The sequence below is a fragment of the Carassius carassius genome, chromosome 5 (genome assembly GCF_963082965.1).
Source record: "Carassius carassius chromosome 5, fCarCar2.1, whole genome shotgun sequence".
Taxonomy (NCBI): domain Eukaryota; kingdom Metazoa; phylum Chordata; class Actinopteri; order Cypriniformes; family Cyprinidae; genus Carassius; species Carassius carassius.
The window spans coordinates 30,808,612-30,835,245 of record NC_081759.1 but is presented as its reverse complement, the minus strand read 5'-3'; the positions used below and the strand labels follow the sequence as shown (position 1 = coordinate 30,835,245).

At 40.7% G+C, this 26,634-nt stretch overlaps 1 protein-coding gene across 1 annotated transcript; it reads left to right on the top strand.

Annotated features, from left to right (window-relative positions):
- Positions 1-1,157: 1,157 nt before the first annotated feature.
- ttll11 (tubulin tyrosine ligase-like family, member 11) lies at positions 1,158-25,421 on the top strand. Its single transcript, XM_059548965.1, is given in 11 exon segments — positions 1,158-1,658; positions 12,460-12,559; positions 15,842-15,975; positions 17,054-17,343; positions 17,345-17,390; positions 17,637-17,720; positions 17,923-18,018; positions 19,561-19,676; positions 22,367-22,603; positions 22,842-22,948; positions 25,147-25,421. Coding segments are annotated over 11 exon segments (1,986 nt in total).
- Positions 25,422-26,634: the final 1,213 nt, after the last annotated feature.

Sequence of the window (26,634 nt, the reverse complement as noted above, 5' to 3'; positions counted from 1 at the left end):
CAGTCTTGTTAAGGACAATTACAAACTATTCAGATCACTGTGCTAACTGTTTTGAGAACAGTGACCTGAGTTTGGAGACGTGTCTAATCGATTGAGAAAAACTGTAAACACTAGTCAGATTTCTCAATATAGGCTAATTTTCTTTATCACGTGACAGTCATCTAGAGGTCATACAATATAAGATTCTGACATGTATATTCTGTATTTATATAGACATTACACTGAGAGAATGTTTTTTACACTGTTTTTTTCTGTAACCGTCCACCGTCACAATCATTATGCTCACTGATTTTTCGCTTCGCCCGCGTGAGTCCAGTCAAAGTCCAGTGCAATATGTTGCTTCCGTGCCCATGTGCCTCTACGGCTTCCGTTAGCTGCGTTGCGTTGTCAACAGGACCAAAACACCAGCAGCGACAGCACACAGGAGCTTTACTCCTGGACTGTCCGCTGGCCATCAGCTGACACCTCACCTGTCCGCCTGCATTAACTCTACCACGTCTTAGCAAATAGCAGGTAAACGGAATGCACGCGATGTTTTCATGTGGAGATACGACGTCCGTTTAAAAGCGCGAGAGCGGTCGGCGCACCTCACCGGCACTTTAAAACTGACGTCACCGAAACTGACAGGGGGAATGTGGTGATGCACCCAGCCATGCCCTGCGCTCAACTTCCTCATATTAATGCCGTGATATGTGCTGTTAGTTGAGTAACGTTATTACTTTATAGAGAATGGGATGAATTATGCACAAATGCGTTCATATGCAGCTTTTGGTATTATTACAGGTAACGTTAATAACCGTTTTTCCCATTAAAAGGACAACGGACGGCTCTTATGTCCCCTGTCCCGTTAGATCGCCATCAGAACTATTCAGCACACTGTAGTGATGTGTTATCTTTCAGTGCTAATAACGTTCATACTGTAATAATGGAGTCGGTGCGTCTTCACGCTAGTTTATCAGGCTCTATAGTTGGATTTTATAGATATCCATTAGATAGATATCCACTATATTTTATATAGTTTTTCTGTCTTTGTGCTTTAAATTAGTTTGGACAGCAGCAGCTGGTCCACGTTAGCACCTCATGCTAGTACATTGTCATGACATATTCATCAAATCTAAATGAGATAACAAACGACCCTGCGGCCATTAGCTAACACTATGAGCGATCACTATGAGAGAGTGAAGATTGAGCTCCAGCAGATGAAGGAGGCGGATAACGAGGCCGCGGCCGACGAGGAGCAGCAGTCCCCGGCCTCGGTTTCCCCATTCCCCGCGGATGTTTCCTTCACTCCCCGGAGAGACCTGTACAAAAGTAGCATTAACGGGAGAAGTCGGAGTAAAAGTAGAAGCAAATCAGACGGTCATGAGAGACACGTGAACGGTAAACAACTGCCGGATGTGACCCCGCAGAAGTATTCACAAGGACAGAGCCGTGTGAGCAATGAGCCAAACCTTCACATTAAAGCAACGGCAAAATTTTTAAAGGGTAAAACGGCGGCAAACGGTCACATTGAGTCATCCCAAAGACAGACAAATGAGAAATGCGAGTATCATAGCAAAGAGGTCAAAAAGAGAAGAGCTGTGACGGTGGACACCTCTAAGGCGAAGACATCTCTGGAGGCGCTGAAGATGAGCATCAGACAGCTGAAGTGGAAAGAGGTGAGAGCCACTGACTGTGTTCTGACACACATAACCTTTGACTCTATCCTCCTGCCATTCCGATTACAAGGGCTAATAATAAATTTGTAGCATGCCAACCGTTGTTAGGGTATTCTTAGTATTCTCAGTTGTGTGATGTGTGGTCTTGGTAAACCCTATGTTATGGGGACAAAATGTCCCAACAAAGATGGCAATATCCAAAATCCTTGTCCCTGTGGGGACATTTTAGGTCCCCACGATGAGGAAACAAGCTTATAAGGATACAAAATAATTTTTTTCCCCCTTGGAAATCTAAAAATGCTAATAGTTTTCTGTAAGGGGTAAATTTATGTTTAGAGTTGGTGTAGGGCGATTGAAAATAGTTTATGCAGTATAAAAGCTATTACGCCTATGGAATCCCTTGTTAAAAAAAAAGTACACTTTAATGTACTTGAAGCTCTCTATGTTTGCGCACTAATTATTCTTTAGAACTTTTTAAGGTAAACTTAAGATCAACTAAGTGTACTCAGCTGTGCTATTTTGGGACACTTAGAATATGAACTAAAATACGCTTTTAACATACTATCTCTTTTTAAAAATATATTTAGTTGCCTAGTGTTGCAGTCAAGACCACCTAATCCAAGACCAAGTCGAGACCAAGATAATTGTGTGTTGAGAGCAAGATTTTGAGGGGTTGAGACCAAGACAAGACCAAGGCCGGTCGAGACCGAGTCAAGACCAAGACCAGACCAGGACTGCTCAAATTCATCTAAAGGTTCCACATTTACTTCCTGAGAGATGCCTTATTTTAAATCCTTAAATACAATAATAAGACACTTGTAGAGTTGTTACCATTCAAATTAAATCTCTAACAACAAAATTCATCTTGCACTGAAAATCTGAATCCGTACAGTTACAAGTGCATAAACATTAATATTTTCATACATTAATAATTTAAAGATTATTCAATGTTTGTATAAAAGCAATATAATTTTTTCAAAACAGCTCTCTTGCTCTTGTGACATTGCTTAGTTATTATATAATATTATATTATATTATATTATATAAAAATCCACATCTCATACACTCAAGCACTCATAATCTCAAGCACTTTTTTACAACAATATCTTGAATTTTGTGGGTGTATGTATTAATTTTGGTGACATTTTTGACACAATCCATCAATAATTTCTTCTTATCCAGGGGGCCTAAGCCCACTACAGGGCCTCAACAAACTTCCAAGGGAGCCTCAAGATGACTTAAAAAGTATTCATCAGCATGTGCTGTAAACGATGGCGTCATCTGTATTGCATATCGATTTGAGCCCGAATGGGAGCCAGAGAATTGCACAGAACAAGCACGGCTCTAACAGGACATTTCAGAATGTTGTTTTTTTAGATACACTGGTATTTGTAAATGCTACAACTTATGTTGTAGCAACTTAAAAAAACTTTTTATTTATGGTTTTATCTTGATTAAAGCTTTAATACAGCACATCAACAGCATGTTAAAATATCTGTCTGTCTTTATGCTTAAAGTATATAACTGGAACACAGCTGATTGATGGAGCTGAAGATCTGAATGAGAGAGACAGAGATGCAGAGTGTGTGCAGAGCAGTGGGACGTGAGGAACAGGATTAAGAATCGCTGCTTTAGAACATTAATTTAGAAATTTGTGAATCCATCAGAATCGTTAGAAGACAGAATTCATACATTAATAGATTGTTTTGTGCAGCTCTAATTTTGATGGCATGGCAACAACTCGTCCTCTTCTCTAAAGCAGCGCAACATTTGTAGACAATATCCACGTTTGCATTGAACTTTTTGTGTTGTAACTTTACAAATATTGTTTATGCTCAAACAGCAACATTACACACTAACTAAAATTTAAAAAGTGAATCGCAATCAACCACCAACAAACATGCTAAGCTCTAAAATAGTAGAGGGGGCCTTCAAATAATGTTGTGGACAATAGGGGGCAATAAAGTATATATATTCAGTTATTTAATTAGTTATTGATTGCATTTGAAGCAGGAAGTTTTACATCCAATCACATTAATGATGGTTGAAAATAAATCAGGCAATGTACCGGCAATTTAGTGATATCTCTGCAGTTGTGTCTTTAAACAAAATCCAGAGTCCTCTTAGTCTGAGACTAAGATAAGACCGAGTACAAATGCGGTCGAGACCGAGACAAGACCAAGACCATCAAAAAATTCACAAGACCAAGACCGGACTTAAGTACTACAAAACTATAGTTACTACTTGTGCAACTGATTGTACTAGTGTATGAATGTTGGGTTCAAGTGTACTGCATCTGTAAAACTGATCCACACCTTTGAATATGAATGGATGAATCCATTGGACGTATCTACATTTTCTCTAGGCTTCTGCTATGTAAACACACACTTACTCATGACTTGTAGGATTAATATTTCAACAGCCATTGCCAGTCTTTAAACTTGTCCTTCAACACATGTGACAAACACACGCATATGGTTACATTTGACCGTCTATGTGAAGTCACTCTGCATTAAAAAAAAGAAACACTCATTAATACATTGATAAGATGTCAAACTATACCATGTGGTGCACAGCACCTGGCAGGTTGGAGAGAGTGAATGGTTCTGTTGAGTGAATGTCTACACCCCTTCTACTCGTCTCCACTGAAATATTATAAGCCTCTGTAATTCAGTGTTGCCTCATTAAAGGTCGGTTTCAAGTTTAAGCGTAACCTTTTATCCTGTCCGCTACACCAAAGACTTTTTCAAGGGCGTAAGGAGTTCCCCCCTGTGGTTTTAAATGTTTTTGGAAGACTATCAGTCCTTGAATTTATTTAGAAATAGATCCGAAGATATAATTATGACAGTCAGAAAAAAAAAATCATGATATAGTCTGTAAGAACTTGATACAGACTCATTAGGACCCGATACATGAACTAAAGAGTCAGAATTAGCTGTCAGCAATCTGGCAAACTGATGGCAGTTGTTGACATTAACCATTCGATGTCTTAACTGGGTTCAACTAAAGTTTTCTGTGCAACTAAGATGGGCTTTTGCAACTGGATGCTGTAAGGCAGAATTATCATCTAGATCATCTGTGATCTGTAGTAACTGGTAGTACTTTGAATATCTTAAACAATTTAGTAGCATTGGCATGTAAATAAACCATTTACATATTTGGATCTTTGTTTCTTATCTAAAAAGTTCCATCATCTAAATCTGAGTACATTGCAGTTATGTTTTTGATGTGTCATGGTTGCAAAGACACATAAAGGGTATAGTAATGCAGTTAAGTGCTGACTTTCACCATATGGTTGTGCCTTCATAGTGGTAAATGATTACGTTCAATCTGGGATAATGACACATGCCTGTATACCCACTGCTCTCCATGCCTGTATGGTATGGAATGATAGGACACTATGGATTGTGATATACATGTTTTGTAATATTCAAACTGTATGTGCTAAACTACACATACAGTACTCAGCACAAAGCACATACAGTACATGCACCATGCTCAGCCAGAACAGGTAAACATATCCGTTTGTCTGTAACGTGAGAAATATCTGAAGGGGTCCAGGCTGATGTGACAGGGGTAATGATGCTCCCTGGGCAGAGATGATTGGTTGGTTGGTGTTAACATCATGGCAACTTCCGTGGTGAGTAACAAATATAAATACTGTAAAAGAGCAATTTAAAAGAATATACATGGTTTTTAAGGTTTGCTTGAGATAAAAATTATAAAATTGAGTTCCTTTTCAGGAACTCGAGCTGCGTCGAAACGCTTTTGGGGAACGTCCCTGACGAGACCGACTCTGAATATCGTGTGCAATCAGTCCATCGGAAAGGCGTGACGTCACGGGCGGGGTGACGTAGCGACCAGGAAGCTATAAAAGCACGTGCCGTGCAGCTGGCTTCAGCTTCGAATCTGTCAGCAAGCGCTCTGTGTGTGCATGTGCAAAAGTCTGTCCTGTTGGTCCTATTTATTATTGTCTGTCCCTTAGCTTAAAAAGATCGCTAAAACAGCTCGATATGCCTAAGCAGAAGCAAAAGACCAAACATTTGAAGGGCGATTTCAAGCCTCGTTACAGACTGTGTGTTCCTCCCTGCACTCGCTACATTACGAGCGGGGATACACACAGGCTGTGCGTGGCTTGCCTGGGATCGAAGCACGCTGAGTTGGCTCTCGAGGGGGCCGGCTGCCCGCATTGCGAACGTTTGCCAGTGCGGACGCTTCGATCCCGGAGGGCTCTCTTCGAGGAGGGAGCCTTCACCAGCATTCCTCGCGGTGCTGGCCCCGCTTCTGCCGAGGCAGAGCGGCTGCTGCACTCGTGGGGTTCGCAGGTGGATCTGTAAGAAGGAATGGAGACGGGCCAGTCCTTATCTCCTTCCTCATCTGCCAGATCCGGCGCCCAAGCCCTGGGTTCGGAAGCACGCTCGTCGGTTTCTTCCCCCCAGGGTGAGGGATCAGCTCTTCACCTCTCGTCCTCTGAGGAGGTCGATGTGGAGACTGTTGTTGGGGATTCGCCACCCCTGTCGCCCCAGTATGAGGAGCTTTTGGAGGTGGTCACGCGGGCAGTAGATAAATTAAAAATCGACTGGCCTGCTGAAAAACAGTCTGAGCCGCAGAGAAGCAAGTTAGACGAACGCTTTCTGCGGCCGAAGCAACCACCTCCACGTCGGAGCCTTCCGTATTTTCCCGATCTCCATGATGAGTTATCGAGATCGTGGAATCACCCGTATTCGACCCGCCTCTTTGGCCCTGATTCACTATATTATGGCAACGTGATGGGGCTGGGAGAGCGTGGTTATAGAGCGATGCCATCTGTCACCCGGTTCGGCCTCGTCTCTAAAGGCTCCGACATTGCCCACTAAGCCGCTTAGAGTTACATCATCGCTAGTGGGCAAAGGTTATGTGGCAGCAGGTCAGGCTGGGGCGTGCCTTCATACTATGGCAGTCCTGCAAGCTTATCAGGCTGACCTGCTGAGAGATGTCGATGAGGGGGAGGGGATTAAGTCTGAAGAGATTGAAGAACTCAGAAAGACCGCTGATCTCTCCCTCCGCGCCACTAAGGAGACCGCTCGCGCAATTGGGCGGTCTATGGCAGCCTTAGTGGCCGCGGAGAGGCATTTGTGGCTGACCCTGTCAGAAATTAAAGAACGAGACAGGGTCTGCCTCCTGGACGCCCCGCTTCAAGCCTCGGGCCTGTTCGGCGACACAGTTAATACTGTCGTCGACAGGTTCCAGGAGGCGCACAAGCAGGCAGCAGCGTTCCAGAGTTTCCTCCCTCGTCGCTCTCGTGGTGCATCTGGGCGGGAGATGACCACGCCACATACCGGCTCCTCACACCGGGAAGCGCAAAAGCAGAGCGTCGCCACTCGTGCTCCCCCACGTCGGGGCCGAGGGCAACGACGCTCTGAGTCGGGGGCTTCTAGGGCGAAAACCGATTTAAGATCTGTCATCGAAGCCCGGAAGTCCTCGACGAAAAGATCCTGACGCCAGGATCCAGAGGGTAGCCCCTGCTGGGGTAGAGCGCGGTTCACCTCATTACACGGTGCCCGTCTCACCTCAGTACCCTCAGGAGGTCGGTCTGCCAACCCTGCCAGAGCTTCAGGGCGCAGCGGCCTCCAGCGAGCGCCACTCCCAGTTACTTCCGCCCGTGAGCGTAGCGGAGCTGGGATGCTCGCCGCCCCTTCGGGGGCCTCTTACACCAGAGGTCAGTCTCGAGAGACTGATTCCCTTAGTAGATTATTTAGCAGCGTGGAAGCTACTGCCAAATGTATCTCAATGGGTCCTGCGTACAATAGAAAGAGGCTATTGCATTCAGTTCGGTCATCCACCACCGAAGTTCAACGGGGTTACACCGACTGTGGTCGGCCCCCAGCAGGCTCTGGTTATGGAACAAGAAGTGAATACCCTATTAAGGAAGGAGGCCATCGAGGTGGTCCCTCCTCTAGACAGGGAATCCGGATTTTACAGCCGGTATTTCATAGTTCCAAAGAAGGATGGGGGGTTGCGTCCGATCTTAGACTTGCGTCTCCTGAACCGCTCAGTTATGTCACTGAAGTTCAAGATGCTCACTGTCAACCAGGTTGTAGCTCAAATCAGATCCGAGGACTGGTTTGTCACAATAGATCTCAAAGACGCATACTTCCACATATCCATCCTTCCACAACACAGGAAGTTTCTGAGGTTCGCTTTCGGGGGCAAAGCTTATCAATATCGAGTACTTCCCTTTGGCCTCGCACTCTCACCCCGCACGTTCACGAAATGTATGGATGCGGCTCTGGTATCCCTCCGTATGCAGGGCATCCGCATTTTAAATTATATCGACGATTGGTTGATCCTAGCTCAATCAGAGCAGATGGCGGCTCGACATCGAGATGTCGTTCTCGCACACATGGGGGAGCTGGGTTTGAGACTAAACGCCAAGAAGAGTGTACTTTCTCCAGTTCAGAGAACCACCTATCTAGGCGTAGTGTGGAATTCGACCACGATTCAGGCACGCTTGTCTCCTGGTCGGATCGAGGCGATCCTCACATCAGTCGAGAGAGTCAAAGAAGGCCAGTCACTCACTGTCAAACAATTCCAGAGATTGTTAGGGCTGATGGCAGCTGCGTCCAACGTGATACCTTTTGGCCTGCTGTACATGAGACCCCTACAGTGGTGGCTCAAGTCCAAGGGCTTTTCCCCGAGGGGAAATCCACGTCGAGTTATCAAGGTCACGCGGCGGTGCCTTCGTGCCTTAGACATGTGGAGGAAACCTTGGTTCTTGAATCAGGGCCCGGTGCTGGGAGTTCCTTGTCGCCGTGTAACGCTAGCGACAGATGCGTCCCTCACCGGTTGGGGTGCGGTCATGAGCGGCCACCCTGCCCGCGGTCTGTGGAGTGGTCGCCATCTAACATGGCACATCAATTGCCTAGAGATACTAGCGGTCTATCGAGCATTGAAATATTTCCTCCCAGACCTGAGAGGTCACCATGTGTTGGTGCGCACCGACAACACATCAGTGGTCTCTTATATCAATCACCAGGGGGGTCTGCGTTCGCGCCCCTTGTACAAGCTGGCACACCAGATCCTTCTGTGGTCCCAGGGCAAGCTCCTCTCAATCAGAGCAGCGTATATTCCTGGGAGATTGAATGTGGGAGCAGACATACTGTCGAGACAGGGGCCGAGGCCCGGGGAATGGATGCTTCACCCCGAGGTGGTGAAGCACATATGGAGAGTATTTGGTACAGCCCAGGTGGACCTCTTTGCGACTCAGGAGACATCGCAATGTCCCCTCTGGTTCTCTCTAGTTCATCCAGCTCCTCTGGGACTGGACGCTATGGTACAGACCTGGCCGAGGCTTCGTCTGTACGCTTTTCCCCCTATCGCTCTGCTCCCGGGAGTTCTGGCGAGAGTACGCCGGGACGGGGTCCGTCTACTACTAGTAGCCCCGTTCTGGCCGGGCCGAGTATGGTTCTCAGATCTAGTCTCGCTCCTCGACGGCTCTCCGTGGGAGATACCGATCAGGACAGACCTACTCTCACAGGCGCAGGGCACGATAATTCACCCTCGCCCGGAGTTGTGGAAGCTGTGGGTGTGGCCCCTGAGGGGGCACAGCTATTAGCAGCTGGTCTCTCAACCGAGGTTGTTGAGACCCTACTCCAATCCAGAGCTCCCTCTACGAGGAAACTGTACGCCCTGAAGTGGAAGCTCTTCACTTCATGGTGCAGAGACCGCCAGCTTGACCCAGCAGACTGCCCAGTTGGTACAGTTCTGGAGTTTTTACAAGCCAGGCTCTCTGCGGGGTTATCCCACTCCACCTTAAAGGTTTTCGTGGCGGCCATAGCTGCTTTCCACGTCCCTTTCAATGGTCAGTCAGTGGGTAGACACCCCCTAGTTACACGTTTCCTCCGCGGTGCGCTGAGGCTGAGACCTCCAGTACGATCCCGTGTTCCCCCCTGGGATTTGGTTGTGGTTCTAGAGGCTCTTTGTAAAGCTCCATTCGAGCCAATGCAAGATATCTCAGATAGACATCTGACACTTAAAACTGCCCTGTTACTGGCAATCACCTCACTAAAGAGAGTTGGAGATCTTCAGGCCCTTTCGGTGGCCCCTACCTACTTAGACTTTGCCCTTGGTATGGCCAAAGCATTCTTATACCCTCGAGCGGGTTACGTTCCGAAGGTTCCCTCTGTTACACCACAACCTATCGTACTGCAGGCCTTCTGTCCTCCTCCCTTTCGGGAGCCAGACCAAGAGAAGCTAAACTGTATGTGTCCAGTGCGAGCACTGGACGCATACGTCCACAGAGCTGCCCTGTGGAGAAAATCAGACCAATTGCTTGTTTGCTACGGTCCTTCTAACAAGGGTTCTCCTGCCACCAAGCAGACCCTTAGTCGTTGGATAGTCGAGGCTATCAACGTCTCCTATGAGTCCTCTGGTCTTCCCCCTCCTTTGGGGGCCAAGGCTCACTCTACTCGGAGTATGGCGGCCTCCAAGGCCTTCTCAGCAGGTGTGTCCCTCTTGGACATCTGCAACGCTGCGGGGTGGTCCACGCCCTCCACATTTGTCCGATTTTACGATCTTGACATGCGAGCCACGCCGGGCTCTTCTGTTCTCTCGTCTTAGCTGTGCTCTTTTGACTACACACTAGGCAGGGATTTGGAAGTCTGGCAGCGTGGGCACATCGTTCCCCAAAAGCGTTTCGACGCAGCTCGAGTTCCTGAAAAGGAACGTCTCAAGGTTACGTATGTAACCCTAGTTCCTTGAAGGAACGAGACGCTGCGTCGCAGAGCCATACTCCCGGCACCCCTGCCGGCGCTTGCTTCCCTACTCGAAGCTGAAGCCAGCTGCACGGCACGTGCTTTTATAGCTTCCTGGTCGCTACGTCACCCCGCCCGTGACGTCACGCCTTTCCGATGGACTGATTGCACACGATATTCAGAGTCGGTCTCGTCAGGGACGTTCCCCAAAAGCGTTTCGACGCAGCGTCTCGTTCCTTCAAGGAATTAGGGTTACATACGTAACCTTGAGACGTTTTCTTTGAAAGTAATTGCTGAGAAATATGCTATAATTTCCCAAACCAGCACAATTGAATTGTTGAATGAATATATACCATAGTTTGAATTGAAACACCTTTTTTTTTAAGTTTGGAATTTCTTGGTGCAAAAGTTTTCTCTTCAGTGTTTCGTGACAGTTTCACGTGCTTTTACCTACTACATAATTCCAAGTAACTTCATTTAAGGTAGTTACGGCTGAAGGTGATTGGATTGAACAGGCATGAAGCAATGAAATGTTATTCATGTTTAAGAGATCTTTGCTAACCATCAAACAGAGCAAAGGTGCTAATATTTTAACACAAAATGAATAAACCATTCTGTGTTACTGTTATTATTTAAAAAGTTCACACAAAAATAAAAAGGTACTTTCATGTTGTTCCAAACCTTTCTTACTTCTGTGGAATTTAAAAGAAGATATTTTGTGAAATGACTTAATTTTTTTTTTTTTTTTTTTGGAAGTCAGTGGTCCCCAAAACGTTTAGTTACTAACATACTAAAGTCATACAGGCTTTGGAATCGTATGAGAGAAGTAAATATAGTAGAGTCTTTATTCCTAGGTGAACCCTAATGCATTAAAGTGTTTACACAAAGCTATTAGTGCAGTCAGTACACAAACAATAATTGTTGGTCACTAAATCTGACAGATGTTTATTAATATTTATGCAAAGAAGGCAGATCTAATTGAATCACCCAGTTAATTTTACCCTGCTTCAGTTTTTTTTTTTTTTTTTTTTTTTTTATTAAAACGCAATGTTAGAAGAATGCAAATAAATAGATCATTGTGTTTTAAGAGGAAAACATTAAATGGAAACCTTTTTTGTCTATGCCAGCTTCATGCAGTGATCTATCAAAGTCACACACATGAGCATTAGTGCTGCACAAAATTGCTGCACTTCAGATTAAAGCAACTGGAGCGAATAAAGGTCACTCGTTTATTGTTCTGCTACGGCCTGTGATGTCTGTGTTTTTTGAACACATTCACACTTTGATTTCACTTTATGAATGATGGTATATATGTTTTAGATTAGCTACTTTTGATTGATTTCTGAGCCTCTGAAATAGGAAGGGCTATTTCTGTCGTAGACAGGTTTCACAATACTTGTGAGGACATTTTGAAAAAACTGGCCTTCAGAACTGTAGCTATACCTGCAAACCAGTTTGAACTCCTAATCTGATCACAAATTTCTGGTTTCGTCTGTGTCCCAGGTGCCCAATATAGGAGCACCTCCTCACCCTCCATTAGCCTGTTAAACGGGGACATGATCCTCACAAAATCCAGCCCAAGACACGCAACCTAGTCCATACAAAGCACACTACCTGCATCCTGATTAGTGACCTTGATAAACTACTGTACTGCTTAGCCCACACTGTAGCCTAGTCATCATATACAGGGTCTTAAAAATGTATATGAAACTGGACCAACACCTGAAACACTGGTCTGTACACATGTGCTCAAAATGCATTTTCAGATGTGAATGAATGATGGTAGTAACATCACTGTTAGTGTTGTAGAAGTATAATTGTTCTTCCGAGTCATTGAGAATGTAGCATCCTTCAGCCATGATATGCATACTACTGGAAAGAGTAGAAATAATTTACTAAAACAATTATTGGAAAAAAGAGTCCTGCAGAGGTGAGCTGTTGTTATTCTGGTACAGTTAGTCACAGTCAATGTTTTGCATCCTTGTCAAAAGAATGACATGTGTATTGTGTCGTGATTGATGGTTTTCCTTCTTTCCTCTGACTCAAGTCTCTTTCTTTTGATCATACAGTTTCCGATGGGTAGGCGGACAGCCTGTGATATCTACTGGCATGGCGTCTCTTTTCATGACAATGAGAACATCATCTCTGGGCAAATCAACAAATTCCCAGGTAAACTTCCCAAAGAGTAGGTCTTTAAAGATTCTGTCATCCTAGAAACAGCGACTTTCATAATTGTAATAAGACACCAATATTAAAAAAAAAAAAAATTTAAACAACAGTGACATCTGTCATTAAAGATCATTTAATCCTAATTTTCAGACTGGTACAATGTTTGCATTTAAACTGGTCTATCTGGTATTGGTGTTAAGGGTTCATTTTTGTTGCCTTTAGAGTAAGGTTATCAGTCATACATTATAACGAGTATTGTTCACCGGAATGTTTTTCATCATTGGAGTCATAAAGGAGTTTCAAGAGCTGCTGACTCATGGGTTGGATGGGTTGGATGGAATATGGCTGTTTTCATAGCTGTTTTGACAGTTGCTTTCACACTGACAGCCTTTCCAAGCTGTGTGCCTGTGTGTGCACTATGGAGCCATTGAAATCAAATGATCAAGTGATTTAATGAAAGTTCTGGGAAATAGGACTCTCAAATGTGTCTTTTTTTTGAGAGAGAGAGAGAGAGAGAGAGAGAGAGAGAGAGAGAGAATAACGCCCCTGTAGGGCCATTGAGTGATGCAGGGGCAAGGCTACATAAGGGCCAGGGTGGCACTGGCCCACTCAAACTGACGGCTGGCCCACTCAATCAGAACAGACAAAAAAAAGAAATGTGGGAAAGCAGAAAAAAAATCATGCATATGTGACATACTGAACACTTAAACACGTACAAGAAGTTTCATAAAAAAATAACTACTGTAGAGCGAAAACATTTTCATATAATTGCCTTACTGCAACAGCCAATCAATAAGCTTGTTAGCACTGTTTAGCCAATCGCGCATTGTTGGGGGGTGGGAAGATGAGTTTACGTCTGCTAGTGAAGTAAACTTTTAACACGCATGACACAAGATGAGCATATCGAAACAGACATCTTTATTTAAATATAAAAAAAACAAGAACAACCTGAAACATCAACATTAACCCGGGCTAATCGTCGAGAAAAGCAACATACCAGCTGATTAATCCACACTTGATGAACCACCTGCTCTGCCCCATTCACGGAGTAATATTGCATTTACGCCAGTTTTTGCGGAAAATAAACGGCAAGTCTAGTCATTTTGCTGCTAAGTGGTACACAAAGTTCCCATTTCTAGAGTACAGCATAAAAGACGATGACGTGTACTGCAAGATGTGTCGTCATTTTAATGACACTATGTTTGAGGATGTGTAACGTGATTAGAAACACGTCACGCAGGCTTGTGAGCGGCACCAAATGAGTAACGTAAGCAGGGGCGTAGATTACGCTTTTAATATCATGGAAATTCGTCCCCCCCGCCTTTTCAATCAAATGTGTTCGCATTGAGGTTTTCAAGAGCTGGTTTGAATAAATATAGATTTAAACTCAAAGAGACAGGATAGTCTGCGCATGACCTGATATTTTACTCGGACCCAGAAGGCGATATGAACATCACGGAGAGCTAAACTCTCCTACAGTGTGTGTGTGTGTGTGTGTGTGTGTGTGTTTCATTCATACTCGAAGCCGGAGCGCGCTCTCGCGCTGAAAGTCATAACCAGGAAACTCCTAATATGGACAAAAGCGTCCAGCTATCGATGTATGAAAACTGTTGTTTTCACAGAAAAACAGACACTTTTGGAAACAAGAAGACATTTAACATACGATTGCAACAATATATGGTTTTTCAACTCATCTCCAGCAGGTGATAAAGTATATGAACAATGTAGTGCTTATTAAATTTATTACAGTATATAAACCATTATAACTTATGTGAAAAAGTGTTTGTAGTATATACAAAAAAACATTATTATTTGTTATTGTCCTGTAGTTATAGATTTCTAAGCCAATTATTAATGCGCATATCCACTACCTGTCAAGTCTCTTCTGTTCACCAAGCCTGTATTTACAGTATTTGATCAAAAGTACAGCAAAACAGTAAAATTGTGAAATATTTTTACTAGACTATTTAAAATAACTGTTTTCTATTTGAATATATTTCATATAAATGTAATTTGTTGAGATTTAAAAAGCAGATTTTATTTAGCATCATTACTCCAGTCACTCGATCCTTCAGAAATAATTCTGATATTCTGATTTGCTACTCAAAAAAATAAAATAATAATAATGATAATGTTGAAAACAGCTGAGTATATATTTTTTCAGGTTTCTTTGATGGATAGAAAGTTCAGAAGAACATAATTTATCTGAAATATAATAATTTTGTAAAATGATGTCTTTATCATCACTTTTGATCAATTTAAAGAATCCTTCGTAAATAAAAGTATTCATTTCTAAAAAAAAATATATATAAATTATGCTGACTCTAAGATTTTGAATGATATAATGTATAATGTTGCAAAGTCTTTTTATTTCACATAAATGCTGATCTTTGGATCCTTCTATTCATCAAACTACACTGAAAAAAATTTACTCAACTGTTTTAAATATTGATAATCAGCATATTAGAATGATTTGATTTCTTAAGGATGTGACACTGAAAACTGGAGTAATGATGCTGAAAATTCACCTTTGATCACAGGAAAAATTAAATTTTAAAATATATTCGAATAGAAAAGTTATTTTAAATAGTAAAAATATTTCACAATATTACCTTTTTTTAGCTCTACTTTGGATCAAATAAATGCAGGCTTGGTGAGCAGATGAGATGAGACTTCTATAAAAACATTAAAAATCTTACTCTTCAAAAACTGTTGACTGGTAGGCTATATAGATTACAGAAATGTTATATTGTAATGTTTTATATATATGTAATTTCTGTCCCCCTCACTTTTAAAAAGATGGTTACGCCCCTGAATGTAAGCAACATCTGATTGCTCTCAAAGTGATAATGCTGTCAGAAATATGGGCGTGGCACAGTAAGTTAGTGAACCAGGTTATTCTAGTTTAAAATTAACACAATTACTGAACACTGATGTCTTGCTACAGTGGTCATATAGCAGTACAATATCTATATTTGTCTTCCTTGCAATAAGCATTGTAGCTGCTTGTTATAAATGTATTTTGTTGTATATTCATGAATTTGCTGGCTAACAATCAATCACATTTAACTTATTTGAAATGTATAGTGATTTTATCCCATATTGTAAAATTTGTGTAATTTGAGAGTAGTCATTGAGGTCCACCCTATTCCACCAAGGTCCACTCAGTTTAAAATTTCTGACCTCGCCACTGGAGTGATGGGGAACTGCAGCCCTTCTCTGGCCTGTGCCATTTCTCTTTGACTTCACTGTTTTCTCATCAACTATCCTGTCGGTCAGCAGGAATGATAGAAATGCTGCGGAAGATAAACCTGAGTCGTGCCGTGCGTATCATCCAGGAGCTGTTCCCAGAGGAGTACAACTTCTACCCATGCTCCTGGATCCTGCCTGAGGAATACCAACTCTTCTCTACACAGGTACAAGCTCAGTGAGGAAAACACTTCAGAAGATACTTAGGACACTGTATTAGAGTCAATCTTTGAAAACACAAAGAAGACATTTACAGAAGCTAGACAAACTGTCTTTTTTTCTGTCTTCCTCCAACAGTGATTCTCTCAGTGGTGGATCTTTAGGTAGATTGCTGTAGTGGTAATTGGTCAGGAGAAAACCACAGTAAAACCAGGTTAAGTAGTTTAGTGGCCAGCAACAGCTAATTGTAAATGACAAGTTTGTTACCAGATCTTGGAGTTACTGGATTTACATCTTCAATCTCCTTCCACATATTACAGTTACTGTATATTTGTGCTTTATTTGTCCAGATGGGCTGCTTAAATGGGATTTTATGTTATGTTGTTCAGTAGGTTTAAACAATTTGTGGTTCAGGTTTAGTTTTTTTTTTTTACTTATTCATATGTGCGCATTAACTTTTGAGAGTGAATCAGGAAAGCCTTGTGTAGACGTGTTTGAGTAACTTTATTTTAAATAGAAAAGCTGCAGGGGGCAGCAGAGATCTGCGGAAGGCGTAAAAAAGAGAAGCCGTGCATTCAGGCAAAAGAAAACCATTGTATTAGTTGGAAATATGAGGCTTTGTTTAACAACCCAAATAACCATAATGATAGTCACCAGCACTCACTGCCTTTTAAAATTGAACTTTTTTTTGTTTTTGTTTTAAATTAAGCATTAGATCAGCCTTGTGTTTTGTTCATAATCCTTTTTTATTTTATAATTATTATTTGTATCATTCAGAACACTTAAACATTAGCTGGACACTCAAAGATTGTTCATATGAACCCATTCAGACCATTCGGTGGACATCATATTAGTAAGACAGGGAGTTCTCTTGAAGTATCCATATGTATTTAAATATTTAGCTTTTAAAATAGATATTAAAAAGTAAATTAAATTAATTAAAAAAAATTCAATTAATTATTTTCTTTTGGCTGCATTCTGAGTAGAAATAAAGCATTGTGTCACTGAAATGTAATTCAGATTTGAAAGGGTTAGAAAAAATGTCACTGTTCAGCTTCGCTTTTGTTCCCTTTTTTTTTTTTTTAGATTCGTCTCCTGAAAGATAATGATTCAACCCTCAAACCCACTTTTATTGTCAAACCGGACAGCGGATCCCAGGGCGATGGCATCTACCTCATCCGTGACCCTGCTGACCTTCGGCTCATCTCAGGTTCTCAGATCAAACAAGCAGTTGTTCAAGAATACATCCAGAAACCCCTGCTCATCGATAAACTGAAGTTTGATATCCGCCTGTATGTTTTGGTCCGCTCCTTGGAGCCTCTAGAGATCTACATAGCTAAAGAGGGTCTGTAAAGGTTCTGCACAGAACCCTACCTTCATCAAGAAGGTCTGGTCAGATATTATTGCTTTGGTTATCAAGACAGTAATTGCAATTTGCAGTATTGGGAAAAATGGATTGTGTTTACAACTTCATGACATGTTTATTGACCAATGTATGACATAATACACTTTCACCAATTTTGTTTTATGTAAGAATGTATGAGTGACCAAACGATTGTTCCGTTTTGTTTAGTTGTGTTGGTATTTTGTTATGGCTGTTTTGTTTTTGTTGTTGTGTATTTTCAAAAGGAAAAAGAATAAAAATAAAGTATAAAAAAAAAAAAAAAAGACAGTAATTGCACTTGTGCCTGAACTGAAGGTGTATTATCAGGCAAATATACCACCTGGAAAACCAGGACTGACATGTTTTCAGGTATATTTGCTATTAAAAGTACTTTGTGTCTTTGTGTGTGACGTTTTTGACAGTTTCTCATCAAAATGAGAAAAATGAGCACATACCCACATGCTGTTAACTATGTTTTGTCTTCACCAGGCGATCCCTAATCTTCTGCATTTCACTGGTTTTCAAAGTCAATAAATGGTAAATAACAGAAGATGATGTGTTCTAATTTTAGATCCTGGGCTTTGATATCCTGCTGATGGAAAACTTGAAGCCTGTTTTATTAGAGGTCAATGCCAATCCCAGCATGAGGATTGAACATGAGCAGGAGGTAAGGGGGCAGATGTTCTATTAGTGTGATGCTTATAAACCAGCAGTAATAAAGATCTTTGATATATTTAGATATTTAGGTGGTGATTTATATAAAAAATACCACTGTGTATGTCAAAACTGTTTATATATATGTATACACACACATACATATATACATAAAGTACAGACCAAAAGTTTGGACACACCTTCTCATTCAAAGAGTTTTCTTTATTTTCATGACTGAAAATTGTAGAGTCACACTGAAGGCATCAAGGGCTATTTGACCAAGAAGGAGAGTGATGGGGTGCTGCGCCAGATGACCTGGCCTCCACAGTCACCGGACCTGAACCCAATCGAGATGGTTTAGGGGTGAGCTGGACCGCAGACTGAAGGCAAAAGGGCCAACAAGTGCTAAGCATTTCTCGGGGAACTCCTTCAAGACTGTTGGAAGACCATTTCAGGTGACTACCTCTTGAAGCTCATCAAGAGAATGCCAAGAATGTGCAAAGCAGTAATCAAAGCAAAAGGTGGCTACTTTGAAGAACCTAGAATATGACATATTTTCAGTAGTTTCACACTTTTTTGTTATGTAAATAATTCCATATATAATTCCACATGTGTTAATTCATAGTTTTGATGCCTTCAGTGTGAATCTACAAATTTGATTCAACAAAGAATCCGGAAAAATGTCATGTTTCCACAAAAAATGTTAAGTATCTGCTTTCACCATTGATAATAAAAAAGGTTTCTTTAGCAGCAAATCAGATTTCAAATCAAATCTAATCTCAGCAAATTAGAATTGATTTCTGAAGTATGATAGGACATTGAAAAATAGAGTAGTGGCTGCTGAAAATTCATTTCTGGCATCTCAGGAATAAAATACATTTTTAAATATTTGTAAATATTATATGCAGTCATTTAGCAGACACTTTTATCCAGTGCAGCTTACAAATAAGGACAATGGAAGCAATCAAAATCAACAAAAGAGCAATATGCAATTGCTAAAACAAGTCTCAGTTAGCTTAATGCAGTACACGTAGCAAGTTTTTTAAAATTATATAATAAATAAGTAAACAGAATAGAAAAAGAATAGTGCAAGCTAGTGTTAGAGGCCTTTTTTTTGCTTTTTGTTAATTGTATAATAAATAAAAGAAAACAGATCGAATACAAAAAGAATAGAGAAGCTAGTGTTATTTTTTTTCTTTTTTTTTTTTTTTAGATTTAAGATTTAGAGGGTCAAATAAAGATTGCAGAGATGTACTTTTAGCCAGACTGAGATGCTCGTATTGAGTTGGGCAGGTCATTCCACCAGGAGGGAACATTTATTGTAAATTTCTATATGTATTTTAAATTTTAGATTGTAGCAATATTTCACAACATTTTAACTGTACTTTTGCTCTAATAAATACAGCCTTGGTGAGCATAAGAAACTTCTTTCATAAACCTTAACATTTGGTCTTACTGACTCTAAACTGACAGTGACTATACTAGTGTTCACAGACTAACGGGGACATGAACACGAGTCTGTTGCGCTGCTGATTGTCGACGCCATATGTTGCAGGTTTCACCTGGTGTGTTTGAATATGTACCGAGTCCAGTAGATGAAGAGGTGAAAGTGGGTGTGATCAGAGATACGCTGCGGCTCCTGGACCCCTCTCAGAGGAAACAACACATAATGTGAGTCATAATCTTTAAGGCTTATGGGGCAGTTGATGGTGCAGTTTCTGTGCATGCCCACCGGTGTGTATTGTCATCATCGCCTCAGCTTTGTGGAGCTGGAATAATGGTCTGTTGAGCTGCAGGCATAAGCCTTTTAGATGGAAAAATTAAATTCAGGAAATCCCGTGATGGAATTTAACACTTGTGTGGCCAATCTTCCTCTGTCTCTCTCAGTGAGGGATAGCCAGACAGTCTCATGCCCCATGAGCAAGTTTGTGTGTCAGCTTTTATTGTAGCTCATTGTACACATACACACTTCAGTGTCTAGGCCTGGGGGAAATAAAAGTCAGACAGCCTTTGTTTTTGAGGAAAGTGTAGAGTCAGCTCAGAGTTTAATTGAGACGTGCATGTGCGCTCCGAGCTGGAAAGACACCGTGTGCACATTTTTGTTTAATATCTGCTAATTTAGCCTTTAGATGTGCATTTTTATGGTCTTGCACAGTTGTCTGGTTTGTGCTGTTTGATGAGAAAACATGCGTTCATGTTGTTTTCAGTTTCTAGATGATGATTTCATCTAGAATTCAAGATAAATTTTTAAAGCATTCCTTGATGAATACAAAGTTCAGAAGAACATTTGTTTGAAATAGAAATATTTTGTGAAATATCTTTTTTTTGTCTTAAATATTCAACCCTTTTTTTAAAGCAAAATATGCAAGGGGTATGTATGGAAGCCCATATCTGCCACTGAATAAAAAAAAAAGGTAATTGCGACTTTTTATCTCATAATTCTGACTTTTTTTTCTCATAATTGCATGATACAAACTCACAGTTCTGACTTTTCAGAATTGCGTGAAATAAACTCGCAATTGCAAGTTAAAAAGTCATAACTGTGAGATAGAAACTTGCAATTCTGAGAAATAAAGTCAGGAATTGCACAATATAAAGTTGGAATTACGAGTTATAAAGTCAGAATTGTGAGATATAAACTTGGAATTCTGAGAACATTTCAGTCTTTTGTTTATATTGTGAGATATACAATTGTGAGAGATTTTTTTGTTTTACTCAGTGGCGGAAACGGGCTTCCATAGGTATGAAAAAACAGAAGAAAAAAAAACATACCAAAACTTTTTCTTCAGACTGCCAGTTCCTACAAGGAGAATGTTAGTGTGTCATAAATAAATTTACATAACAGTCTCCTCTGTAGAACTATCTCTTATGGTCGAGCAAACACAAGCTTATATTGGCACAATAGATTGAATGAATAAAATAAATTGAGGACACTCGGAGAGAAAGTTCTACATACTCAGTCATAATCTCTTTCATCTCGTGTCCTCCTTTCAGTCAACCTGAAATAACAAACCTTCAGTGACTGCAACGACTGAGTGAATTAACACACCACTCACAAACTCTGAGTCGAGCCCTTTGATGCTTTTTGGAAACTGTTCTGTCTTGAGTACGATTGTCACGGCTAATACTGACAAGTACAAAGTCACCAAGGCTTTATGAAGCCAGAACATCTTCACTAGTGTTGTATAATGACAGCCTGTTCCTCGCAGGGCTCTCCACGTGCTGCTCCTCTAGTGCTGTCGATCACGTGTCTTGTTGGACAAGTATCGCATGTTTCCAAAGGCTTCTGTAGGAAATTAGCAATTGGGCAATTTGATGTTTGTTATGAATATGTTAGACATACAGTATGTTGTTAGATTATATTAATAGTGGGCCGCTCCCTAGATAATTTTTGGCGGTTTATAGAGCCTCTGGCAGTCACGATAACAGGTGTGATATCTTAAAGTTATATTCCAGGTTCAGAACAAGCTAAGATCAGTTTCTTTTTTGGTAGTATGTAAGTTTGATGAGCAGATACAAAATTATGTGAATTTTTTTTACAGCATCTTTAATGTGCTAAAGGTTGTATGTGGCTTTGGGTAAACCCATTAAGCATGTGAAGTCGTATATCTGTTGCTAATACTGTAATTCTAAAGTCACAACCTTCAGGTAAGAAGCCATGAAGTGCATCTACTTGGACTAAAAGTGCAGGGTTACCTACAACACTGCTGAAATGTTACAAACCTCTTTGGCGGCTCGGAGCTCATATCGAGAGGACTGCAGTTAGCTCGGTTGGTTTTGTGATCGTTAAATAATTGTTTTTCATGATGTTGTCCTTGGGTAAGTGAAAGAGAAGAGGGATTTAATGTGAGAAAATGGTAAGGCTTGTGGTTTGTGATTTTATTCACTGAGGATTTCTGTTTATTTTTTGTCCTTTTTGCTTGATGTCCTCCATTCTCTCCATTCTCCTTACTTGGCAGATTTTCTTTTAAGCGTTATAATGTTAGCACAAAATCAATCTGCAAACTTTACAAATGATTTGAGTAGTTTCTGTTCTTATTTAGCCATTTTTAAGTGACTGACATTTTTCACTCATCTACTTATTCAATTTGAAAAATTATAAAATGGCAGAGAAAAATTCTGTGAAAGAAAAGGTAAGTTAGTCAAAAATATTTTGATCCCAAAAGACACCAGTTAAAATGGTTAAAGTTTGCACCATATACCATAAGTTACCAAAGGTGTTTATGGAGTTGTAAAATATAATATTATAGTTTTTTAAATGTTTATATATCTTTCTGTTACTTGTAGAAAATATCTAAATGTATATTAAAAAGTCTGATGTTGGTGTGTGTGTGTTGAGGTTAACCTTACTGTGCAAACAGGTCAAGTACAGGGGGCGGTTCACCAGAAGAAGCTATTGTTGTGGAAACAGGAAGTGATGAGAAAGAAGGCTTGGCGGATTCCCTTCCATCTTTGTGTTTAAAGCAAGTCTTCCCTAAATACACCAAGCAGTTCAATTACTTGCGGGTCGTGGAACGCATCGCTATCATTTAACTGCGCTTCCTTGGTGTCAAAGGAACCATGAGACTTGGTCCGACCAACTTCCGCACCTTCATCAGGCAAGTCATTAGTTCCTGTAGTTCAACTGATAGAGCATGGCGTTAGCCAAAGCCAAGATCATGCTCAAATAATGTCCACTTGAAAGCAACATCTGCAAAATGAAGACATTTAAATGTGACAACCATTTTTCTGCCTCAGATTTCATTTACAGACTGTATAACATTATTGCTAGCTTTAATGGGATTCTGAGTAAGGCTACATTCATTATGTTCCGTGTTAACTGAGCATCTCCTTTAGGAACTGCAAGCTGAGTAACAGCAGCTTCTCGATGGCTTCGGTGGACATCCTGTACATCGACATCACGCGTCGCTGGGCTGGAATGCTCCCTGACTCCAGAAAGGCAGGCAAGCGGCCCACCAATCATGATGCAATTTACAGCACATCTTCACTCCCGAGGCCGACACACAATCAAAAAGCTGTTAAACAGCCTCCAATAAAAGACACATTTGCAACTATTCATCATAGCGCATTTGCCCTCGCACAGTCATATATGAGATCGTCAGGGGAGATAATTGACAAATAAATTCACTTCTTCATTCATTTGCCCAGTACTTGGAAATCGCAAAAATAGATGGCCAATCAACTAATGCCACATAACCACATTTTCAAGTTCTGCCTCAATCTTTTATATTTAGATTTTTTTTCTTTCACTTTGAAAATATACTTTGGTAAATGGGAACATTTTTGTGTGTGTGTCGGAGGAGCTAATGTGCCCACAAGTCATTTCTGCTTTTAAATGAGCACTGGTAATATTCTTTGTGATGGTGCATTAGGTTGGGTCATGCTAGCATCGGTTTCTTGGAGGAACGTATGAAATGAATAATGCATGCCAGGCCTTGCTTCTCCTAATCAAAAGAGAGAATGAATGAATATATACTTGAGTCTCTGTGCTCCTAAATGGCCAGAGTGGAATGATGTGAGCTGAATTCTGGAACGTTTCGGAAGGTTGCACTGAATTTGGTCATTAGCGCCTTGCAGTAGGGAATCAACACACACACACACACACACAAACACACGCACACAGAAGCCAGACTGTGTGGCGTGAGGAAAGTAATAACTGCTGGATAAGGTTGATATTTATAAATAATAGAAGTGGCTATTTAAAAGAAGTGGATCGGACTGTTTATCCCTGAGGAGGAAGAGGAGCGATAGCGCTGCCATGATCTTCATTAATAGTAATACATTTACTTTTGAGGAATGCTGACTTGACACTCGGACTGAATCTTAATCCTCCTGTCCATCCCAGAGTTCAGTCTACTTTATTTGACATCATAATGCTGAATTGTTTTAGTGCTCCTCATTAGTCTGTTTAATGAAACCCATTTTTTTCCTTCTGGAGAACAGCGTTGCTTATTAATTGTGGCCATCCATTCTCAATGTACACATATTTCTGGCCAGCGCAGCAGGCCGCCTCATTTTCTTTCGAGATGATTTTCACGGCTCCATATTGTCCACAGCAAGGGCTCATTAACGCTCGGTATATGTAGCCAGACAAGTGATCTGCGTCCACTTTCAGGCTCCAACCCCCTGAGGCTCCAGGGACCCTTAATAAAAGTACAAGTGCCTTCCTGTCGAAATGTGCGAGAGAATTTCACCACGTTTAAAATGTACAAAGTTTTTCTCTTTAGAAAGCTGTCTGTATTCCTCTCCCTCGGCTCAAAGGCTCAGAAGTGACCTTGAGAAATTTCTGATGATTTGAGCTTGCAGATGAAGTTTTTAGCAGGAACATAAAAATACTGTAATTAAGTTTTCATCAGCGTGGAGATATGACTGCACTAAATAATACACAGATGAAGCCCTGTTAATTAATAAACGAGTAGAAGGGAAATCTGCCATATGTACACTTCTGATTAAAGCCGCTTACAGCTTGGAAATAATGTCAGGAATAGCTTTTCAAATCTTTCAGTAAACTCTTTATATGACATGTTTGGTTTGTATGGAATGACTATTACTCATACTGTATGTTTATATGAAGTTATGTGCCAAAGTTTAATAATTAGGTCCTTCCAAACTCTTTACTTTAGGCACTACATGAAAATTAAATTTCACCCGTTTTATTTTCTTTTTTTCTTTTGACCTCATAATTCTTAATCAAAATGTCATAGCTCAATCATCCGGTGAAATGACAGATTTCAATTCTTCAATCTAACTATTGTGTCTGCTTCAACTCCTCCATGCAAGCTCTCATTCATCTTATCTTTGAGTGCAACACCCACATCTCAAAATCCAATCAACATCTGATAAATAAATGGAAGCAGGAATTTTTTTTTTGTGCTAATCCATTACACTTGATTGTATGTCAAAATATGAAAGAAAAGATTTGTTGACACTTGCATTTTATCTCTGTGCATGTAGAGTTTCTATCGACTTGACTGTGGAAATAAAATCTGATAACAGTGGCTTTATAAATTGTGCCGCTTTAAACCTAATCTTTTTTTTTTTAGACCAGTCCAGCTAATGCTCATTCAACTTTGACGGTAAACAAACACAATTGTCTTTTTAAGCATCAAGTAAAGAAAAGCTCTCTCTCTCTCTTTTTCAGGAATGTGTCTTCAGGCATTTATTGAGGCCTTCTTTTACTTGGCAGCACGCAGGTTCAAGGCTTTACCACTGCGGGAGAAGGTGCTCTTGCTTCTGGAGGTTTGTGAGGGGGCCCTTGAGGGCCAGAGCCACAGCGAGAAGCCACGGCCACACCGACCGCACACAAATCCCACCTCTTCTCAATCATCAGCACCAACCATGTTTAGCTACCCCGCACTGACACGACATCACCACCCGCCGCTGCAACTCCCTGCTAAAGCCAACACAGAGAACTGACAATCACACACATACATGTCTTCTGAGGAACTTTCAAAAGGCAAAGCAAAGTGCTTTTGAATAATACAGAAAGAAAGTAGAATAATGAACTAGATTTGATAATATATATAGAAGAGGAACTTAAATCATTTGCTCTTAGCTTAGTGCAATTGCATACACAGCTCAGATGAAGATATTTCTTTCAGCACACTAAGACAAATGTAACGGCGGATATTTGTACACTGACACTCAGGCACTTGTTTCAGTGCTAAATGTGCAGATGACATGATGGCTTGTGTCACAGCTCATACTGTGTGCTTACCTTCAGGGAATGTGGGTAGGATTTGTGTCAACCAATCACTGCAGGGTGAAATATCACGGGATTCAGTGTTTCTTAAAGGGACGAGATGTTTATCATAACACCACTTCAGGAAAGCAGCTAATTATCACAAATGGCCACCTTACACTGACTAGGCAGAACAACACGGTGGCCTTTTGTTAGTAAAACTGGTGTTAACACCAGGACATGCCACCAAGTGCATTCGAAGTTTACCAAGTTGTGTATTATTTATACCTGCAGATATTTATTATTTATCGTTTCTCACTTAACCGAGTCATTCAGTGTAGCTGTGAATTGACCAAACTATTGCTGCATGTAGAAATTATGACAGAAGGAGAAAAAAAGGGTTTGCTGTGGTTTAATGCAAGTGGACATCTCACAAGAATAGCACATATTTACAGATCATTTAACCCTCATTTTATACCACATTGCAGCTGCAGGCATTGACATATATAAAATAAGGCTTGAGACTGAGATGTACTTTTTATGGACATGTTGAATAAACATTGCATTTAAAATATTACATTGTATGTTTTTACTTTTTCAGTTATATATGCACACACACACACAACCATTAAAAAGGTTGTTTTGAAAACAAGTCTCCAATACTTGGCAAGGCTGCATTAATTTGACCAAAATGAGTAAAAACAGTAGCATTGTCAAATAGTATTACAATTTGAATGGTTTCCTATTTTGAAATATTTTAAACTGTAATTTATTACGGTGACAGCATAGCTAAATTCAAATCGTTCTAATATGCTGATATGGTGTTCAATAAACATTATTATTAACAATGTTAAGTATTGTGCTGCTTATTTTTTTATATTTCTATTCATAAAATAAGATTTGGGATAGAACATTTTGTAATGATCTTAACAGCACAATTTTTGTAAT